This window comes from Mus caroli, unplaced genomic scaffold (assembly GCF_978045245.1).
Source record: "Mus caroli unplaced genomic scaffold, Mus_caroli_1 scaffold_8, whole genome shotgun sequence".
Lineage (NCBI taxonomy): Eukaryota > Metazoa > Chordata > Mammalia > Rodentia > Muridae > Mus > Mus caroli.
The window spans coordinates 40,070,776-40,079,459 of NW_028227263.1; the positions used below are offsets into that span (position 1 = coordinate 40,070,776).

The following is an 8,684-nucleotide window of genomic DNA, read 5'->3' on the forward strand; positions in this document are numbered from 1 at the left end:
AAAATCTAAAGTCTTTATCATACAAAGGAACTATTAAAAACAAACATCATGAAATTTTCAGGCAAATGAATGGAACTTGAGAATATCAGCCTGAGTGAGTTATCCCAGTCCCAAAATGATATGCATGGTACGAACTCATTTGTAAGTGGTATTAGCCATAAAATACAGGATGCCCATGCTACACTCCATAGACCCAAGGAAGCTAAAACAAGAAGGAAGGTCCAAGCAAGGAAGTTTGACTCTCACTGAGAAGGGGGAATAAAAATAGTCATAGGAGGCAGATGGAGGGAGGGAAAGGTTATGGGGAGGAGAAGGGTGGTCAGTTCAAGATCATGTATGGGAAAGGACAGGAGAGATGGCCAGATGGTCTTTAGAATGAATGGAAAATTGCAACTGACAAGGGTTGGGGAAATGAGGGACATCTCAAGGACATGCCAGAGACCTGGAATAGGGGAGACACATGAGAATCAATGGAGGTGGCTGTAGCTGTGACTCATAGCATTGGGGATATGGGACATGAAGTAGCCACATCCTGTAACCAGGCAAGAACCCCAGTTGAGCAATAAGTACACCATCCCATCCAAAAAACTTTCGACCCCAAAATTTATCCTGTCTACAAGGAAGGCAGGGACAGAAAATGGAGTAGAGACTGAGGGAATGGCCAATGATAACCTGCCTAACTTGAGACCCATCCCATCAGCAAGCACCAATCCCTGACATTATTAATGATACTCAGTTATGCTTGCAGGCAGGAATCTAACATGACTGTCCACTGAGACCAACTGATTCAGAAAGAGGCATAAACTCCCAACCAAATATCAGATAGATCTTGGGAACTCTTTTGGAAGAGTTGGGGAAAGCATTTCAGGCCCTGAAGGATATAGGAACTCCACAGGAAGACCAAAAGTGTTAACTAACCTGGACCCTTGGGTGCTCAGAGACTGAGCCACCAACCAAAGAGCATACATGTGCTGAACCTACTCCCCACCACCATCCCCAACATATATGTAGCAGATATGCAGCATGGTCTTCATGTGGGTCCCGAATAATTGGAGTAGGGGTTAACGCAGAAACCTCTGCCTGTCTATGGGATGTGTTCTTTTAATAATTGAAGAGCTTTGACTGGACTCAGTGAGAGAGGATGTGCCTATTCCTGAAGACACTGGATATGCTAGCATGAAGGATTACCTATGACGGTCCTCCACTCTCTCAGAGGAGAATGGGAGAGGGATAGGCTGAAGGATTGTAGAAAGGGATGACCAGAATGAGGGGCAATGATCATGATGTAAAGTGAATAACTTATTATTTGAAAAAGGAATGCTAATGAAACCCATCTCTGGTGTTAACATTTTTGTACATTTTATATATTTAAAATAAAACTATTCTTGAATTTTTAGAATGAATTCTGCCCACTCAGTTATTAAATATGATTCTGGGCTCACCATGATTCCTTATATATGGTATCATCAAGAAATTATTTTTCCTCTTTGGATATTATTTTCTTAGGTGTCTTTGGAGGTCAGTTCTTCATGTTTCAGTTTAGTTCATTCATTGATGGTAATGCATCTGTGCACAGGTGGCCTGGGTATAGAGTTTTATTTCCTGAGCACTTTGACATACTTCCCTTTCTTCTCTTATTAATCTCATTGATAGGCTATTCCTGTTTAAGTATATTTACATCATAGATAGATATGCAAAGAGAAGCAATGAACTATTTTACTAAATGTTAAACTTCTACATCTCTAAATTTGTATTGATTTCTTTTCATTTCCTATTTAATATTTGAAAAGTTAATCTATCTTTCTTTAACTATAACTGTAGCACCAAGACATAAGTACACAGAAAAGTTGTACAAAGATCTATATGATAAGAACTTCAAGTCTCTGAGGAAAGAAATGAAATAAGATCTGAAAAGATGGAAAGATCTCCCATGCTCATGGATTGGCAGGATTAATATAGTAAAAATGGCCATCTTGCCAAAAGCAATCTACAGATTCAATGCAATCCCCATCAAAATTCCAACTCAATTCTTCATAGATTTAGAAAGAGCAGTTTCCAAATTCATCTGGAATAATTAAAAACCCAGGATAGTGAAACTATTCTCAACAATAAAAGAACTTCAAAGGAATCACCATCCCTGACCTCAAGCTGTACTACAGAAAAATTGTGATTAAAAACTGCATGGTATTGGGACAGTGGCAGGCAGGTAGGTCAATGGAATAGAATTGAAGACCCGGAAATGAATCCCCACACCTATGGCAACTTGATCTTTGACAATGAGGCTAAAACCATCCAGTGGTCAAAAGATAGCATTTTCAACAAATGGTGCTGGCTCAACTGGCAGTTAGCATGTAGAAGGCAAATCAACTCATTCTTATCTCCTTGTACAAATCTCAAGTCCAAGTGGATCAAGGACCTTCACATAAAACCAGATACACTGAAACTCATAAAAGAGAAAGAGGGGAAGAGCCTGGACCATATGGACAGGGGAAAAATTCCTGAACAAAACACCAATGGCATGTGATGTAAGATCAAGAATCAACAAATAGGACCTCATAAAATTGCAAAGCTTCTGTAAGGCAAAGGACACTGTCAAGAAGACAAAAAGGCCACCAACATATTGGGAAAAGATCTTCACGAATCCTATATCCAATAGAGGGCTAATATCCAATGTATATAAAGAACTCAAGAAGTTAGACTCCAGAGAACCAAATAACCCTATTGAAAAATCAGGTACAGAGCTAAACAAAGAATTCTCAACTGAGAAATACCGAATGGCTGTAAAGCATCTTAAAAAAAAAAATGTTCAACATCCTTAGTCATCAGGGAAATGCAAATCAAAACAATCCTGAGATTCCATGCCAACCACTCTGAATGGCTAAGATCCAAAACTCAGGTGACAGCAGATGCTGGTGAGGATGCAGAGAAAGAGGAACACTGCTCCATTGCTGGTGGGATCGCACACTGGTACAACCGCTCTGGAAATCAGTCTGCTTGTTCCTCAGAAACTTGGACATAGTACTACCTGAGGACCCAGCAATACCACTCCTGGGCTCAAGAAGTTGCTCCAACATGTAATAAGGATACATGCTCTACTATATTCATAGCAGTCTTATTTTTAATAGCCAGAAGGTACAAAGAACCCAGATATCCTTCAACAGAGGAATGGATACAGAAAATGTGGTACATTTACACAATGGAGTACTACTCAGTTATTAAAAACAATGAATTTATGAAATTATTAGGCAAATGAGGGATCGGGAGTATATCATCCTGAGTGAGGTAACCCAATCACAAAAAACAAAAACAAAAACAAAAAACAAACCAAAACAAACAAACAAATAAAATATCATATGCACTCACTGATAAGTGGATATTAGCCCAGAAGCCCGAAATACTCAAGATACAATTCACATACCCCAGGAAACTCAAGAAGAAGGAAGACCATAGTGTGGATACTTCTATCCATCTTAGAAGGGGGAAACAAAACACCCATGGAAGAAGTTACAGAGACAAAGTGTGGAGTAGAGACTGAAGAAATGACCATCTAGAGCCTGACTCACCTGGGGATCAATCTCATTTACAATCACCAAACCTGAGACTGTTGTAGATGCCAACAAGTGCTTACTGACAGGAGCCTGATATAGATCTCTCTTGAGAGGCTCTGGCAGTGCCTCACAAATACAGAGGTGGATTCTCACAGCCATCCATTGGACTGAGCATAGGATCACCAATGAAAGAGTTAGAGAAAGGACCCAAGGAACAGAAAGGGGTTGCAGCCCCATAGGAGGAACAACAATATGAACTAGCCAGTACCCCCCAGAGCTCCCAGGGACTAAACCACCAACCAAAGAGTAACATAGTTGGACTCATGACTCCAGCTGCATGTCAGACATCAGTGGGAGGAGAGGCCCTTTGTCCTATGAAAGCTCTATGCCCCAGTGTGGGGGAATGCCAGGGCCAGAAAATGGGAGTGGGTGGGTTGGTGAGCAGGAGGAAGGGATTTGGGATAGAGGGGTGCTTTTTAGAGGGAAAACCAGGAAAGAGGATAACATTTGAAATGTAAATAAAGAAAATATTCAATAAAAAAGGAAAAAATATAAAAGAGGAAAATCCTTTACCTAAATGAACATGTATCAGACATTAATGATTTTACAACGTAGAGATAACTTGAGATTGTTAACATAATTGAAATATGTATATATGAAAACTCTGTTAAAACTATGTGTTCATTTTAGTATTTTAGCAGATTGTTTTTATATTTTTTTGTGATAAAAAAAAGAAAAGAAAAATTGTACTGGATCAACAGAGTTAAGGAGAGGTATATCTATGTACTTTACATATAACAGCTATATAGATTTAGAAATAGTCTTCTTAAAGAGGAACAGAAATAAAGGAAGCAACTCTATTTTAGTTGGGATATGCATTCTCTTCTTTGGGTCAGAATCTGGCCACACTAGAGAAATCTCTGCAGGTCTGTTTAGTTAGATTTTTTTTTTCAAGTGGGTTGCTAAATAACAGAAGTATATTTTCTCCTAGGACCAATGGCTTATCTAGTCTAAGTCTCTTGGACACTTTACAGTGTCAGGTAACAATTCCATCTCATAGAATGGACCTTAAATTCAATTTTTTAAAAAGGCACTTGGTTACTCCCATAATGTGTGTGCTACTGTGTCACCAGCTACGTATGTCTCAGATTTTATGACTGTTGATATACTGATATTGACCATTATTTCCCCTCCAATGCAAACTATCTTCCAGTGCCATGAACACAACTCAGTAGGGGTGATGCCTCTATTTAGGAACCAGTTTGATTTCTCCGTATTCAATATTTTTATATTTTTTTGTCTTACTATATGTTTGTTTTGACTTTTTAATTTTGTTTTGTTGTTTTGTTTGTTTTGTGCAAGTAGTTTGGAGAGAGCAAGAACATGAATCATGAAGTTTGGTGGGTTATGAAGTAAAAAGTATTTGGAAGGATTTGGGAAAGGGGGCAGAAAAAGGTCAAAAACTAAAAAAATATAATAAGTATTTTTATATTATTATTATTAATTATTTTACTGATTTACTTGCATTGCCTCCCTCCCAACCAGCCTCCCACAATTTTCCCCCATCCCTCCTCTCCATTTTTAATAATTGTTTGTTAAAAATACAATGGATTTCCAATATTTCTTCTAGGATTAAACAAAACTCTGGGAAAATCAGGTAATAAATTCCTATAATCTCGGCTTTCAGAGATGAATAAACCTAAGGCTTTAAATCTCATTAAGAGATAGAAGACCTCAAGAAAAGCAAGTCAAGAAACACCCTAGAGGATTGTTTAATTTGCTATGTATGAGACCAACATTTCCAAGGGAGAGTTTTTCAATTGGTAAATAAGTCCCTCTGAAGCTATGCACACAGAAAAGCAGAGAGAAGATCATGTGTTTGGAAGACAAAGGAGGTTATTCCTGGATAGTTTCCTGCCTTACAACTGACCCCAGAGATATTCAGGTGAGTCAGCACAGGGACATGTATATCTCTTCTAATTTTACTTTATTCTATAGATCTTTGTCTTTTCCTACAGTGGGAAGTAGTGGTAAAGAAATCTGTTATTCAGACAAAAGAGCTGCCTGGGAAGGGACAAAAAGCTTTGGGGACCCTTTTATGCCATAGGGAAAGGGGAAGCAGTTTCTACTAGCTTTCTTATCAGATAATAGGAAAACAAGAACTTACTTCATAGGAAACTACTGAAAACATATAAACTGCCTGGCTGCAAACCCCTCTATCTCAGAGCACACTTGCAGATGAGAGGAAGGAGTACAACTGCCCTGACACCTGACATTGCACAGCTCCCTGAAACACTGCAGCAACTTAACCCAAACAAACCAATTAACTGCTGTCAAGGTAAACTACATCTGATCTCCCCAACTGTAGTGAGCATCTTCAGGCTTTAAGCAGCCAAGGGAAACTGAAGTGGTCAGGCAACTAGATTTCTTAGAACCTGAGGTAAGAATATTTCTCTATTTTAATGACATGCATAGGCAGGCCTTGGACACATTGAACCAGGGGGAAAAGGGAGGTTCAAAGAAAATCTTAAGATCAGAAGCAATAGAATCAGATTTCTTGGTCTCCTTTTCCTTCTTGTCTATTTTATTTTTATTTTTATTTTTAAATTAACAAGGATACACAGCTTTGAGACTCTGAGGAAGGGAGATGGTGAGTGTAATGAATCATGGTCATGTATGAAATTGTTAGCAAAACAAAATTTAAGCGGGGCGGTGGTAGCACACGCCTTTAATCCCAGCACTTGGGAGGCAGAGGCAGGTGGATTTCTGAGTTCGAGGCCAGCCTGGTCTACAAAGTGAGTTCCAGGACTGCCAGGGCTATACAAAGAAACCATGTCTTGAAAATCCAAAAAAAAAAATGCTAAAACAGTATAATTTAATACTAAATCATGAAAGGTAGAATCAACTGGGATTGTCAGAGACTGTGTTATAGTCTAGACTTGAGTACTTCCTCTCTTGTAGAAATCTCAACATAGGTCTTTAGACCTTGTGAATGTTGCTGACTTTGAACAATGATGAAACCTCACAAAAATCCATCCAATGCAAAGGGATATGTGTTTAATATTTTGAAATCATTAACTGTTAAGTTAATAATGGCTGATAGAGAAACCAAGGGAAACTAGTGAAATACTAACGTATGTATATCATGCCATGAAATGATTTGCAGAAGCCTAGTGATAAACAGATGACCATTGCTCTAGGCACATATATATAATTAAAAAATAAATCTTGAAAAATTGAAATGTGAAAAAAAACACATGGCAGTACTTTATTGAAATCACTTTAGAATTTCATATTCAAAACATTTCTATTCAGAAAACAAACTAAAATATTTAGGGCCACTTTCTAAGCATTATGCTACAATGACACATGTTAGGCTATTTCTTTTATCTAAAATAGACATAACTTTCTGTAAAGATATTCCACGTTTAGTGTCCTGGTAAGTACTTTGTGAGGTGACTGTTTAATGTTCGTACTACCTGTTCTACACATACATGGATCTTTATGTGACTCCAGGAAGAGAGCAAGAGAAAGAGAGAGGAAAAGAGAGAGAAAGATAGAGAGGAAGAGGAAGAGAGAGGGAAAGAGAGAGAAGAGAGAGAGAGAAAGTGAAATCTAGAAGAAAAGCTATTTTGAAAGAACCCTTGTTCTTAAGAGGCATACTGGGTAACATAAGAGGTTAGACAAGTTGAGCTCATAATAGCAAAACTTCCTTAACCATGTTTTCTAGGCAACTAAAGATCACACAGAATGGAAGTCTGCAACTCCACCTTGGGAAGTGAATTCATCTTGGTGGGGATTCTGGATGACAGTAGTTTTCCAGAGCTGCTCTGTGCCACTATCACAGCCCTGTACTTTTTAGCCATAACCAGCAATGGACTGCTGCTTCTGGTCATCACCGTGGATGCTCGGCTCCATGTTCCCATGTATCTTCTTCTATGGCAGCTCTCTCTCATGGACCTGCTTCTCACATCAGTCATCACTCCAAAGGCCATACTAGATTATCTTCTCAAAGATAACACTATCTCATTTGGGGGATGTGCCCTTCAGATGTTTCTGGAACTGACACTTGGTAGTGCAGAGGACCTCCTTCTGGCCTTCATGGCCTATGACAGGTATGTGGCCATTTGTCATCCTCTGAACTATACAATCCTAATGAGTCAGAAAGTTTGCTGTCTCATGATAGCCACCTCATGGATTCTTGCATCTCTCAGTGCTCTAGGATATAGCATCTACACCATGCAATATCCTTTCTGCAAGTCCAGGCAGATCAGACACCTCTTCTGTGAGATTCCTCCCTTGCTAAAGCTGGCCTGTGCAGACACCTCCACATATGAACTCATGGTTTATCTGATGGGTGTGACCTTGCTCATCCCCCCTCTTGCTGCCATCCTGGCCTCCTACTCAAAAATTCTATTCACTGTGCTCTATATGCCCTCTAATGAGGGCAGGAAGAAAGCCCTTGTCACCTGCTCTTCCCATCTGACTGTGGTTGGGATGTGGTATGGGGGTGCTATTGTCATGTATGTACTACCCAGTTCCTTCCACAGCCCCAAACAAGACAATATCAGCTCAGTTTTTTATACAATTTTCACTCCAGCTTTGAATCCCCTCATCTACAGCCTAAGGAATAAGGAGGTCACTGGGGCTTTGAGGAGAGTCCTGGGGAAAAGGTTCACAGTACAGTCTACATTCTAGATAGTTCTAAGAGCTGCCTTCTAAACTTTATTATGTCTAAAATATAGAGATTTCTACTATGAGTAAAATACTAATGGTAAAATTAAGAGAATAAAGGTGTGGATTTTTGATAGATAAGCATGGGATACAACACCCTTTTTAAATACTCTTTGAATATTATGAGATATTTTATAAAATTAAGTCTACCCTGTTTAAAATTATTTTCTATGTCTTTGAAAGTTCTACATCATTTAAAAATGTAACTGCTTGTGTTAGAGTTTCAAATTGGTTTCACCTTGTCACCTGGACACGACCCCTTGGATTTTAAGTCATTATGGGACCAAGAACCAGAAAAAGTAGTTTCAAGTAGGTAGCTTACATATTCATTAGAAAAGATGTTTAAGATTTGCTTAAATGTACAACTAAATAATCTTGACCAAAATGTAATGGTGAAGTGAC

General features: G+C 38.8%; 1 protein-coding gene across 1 annotated transcript; it reads left to right on the top strand.

The window, feature by feature from the left end:
- The first annotated feature begins 7,298 nt into the window (after positions 1 to 7,298).
- On the top strand, positions 7,299 to 8,246 carry LOC147002899 (olfactory receptor 2AG1-like). Its single transcript, XM_085842526.1, has one exon. It carries the CDS (start codon positions 7,299 to 7,301, stop codon positions 8,244 to 8,246), a length of 948 nt encoding a protein of 315 aa, XP_085698652.1.
- Positions 8,247 to 8,684: the final 438 nt, after the last annotated feature.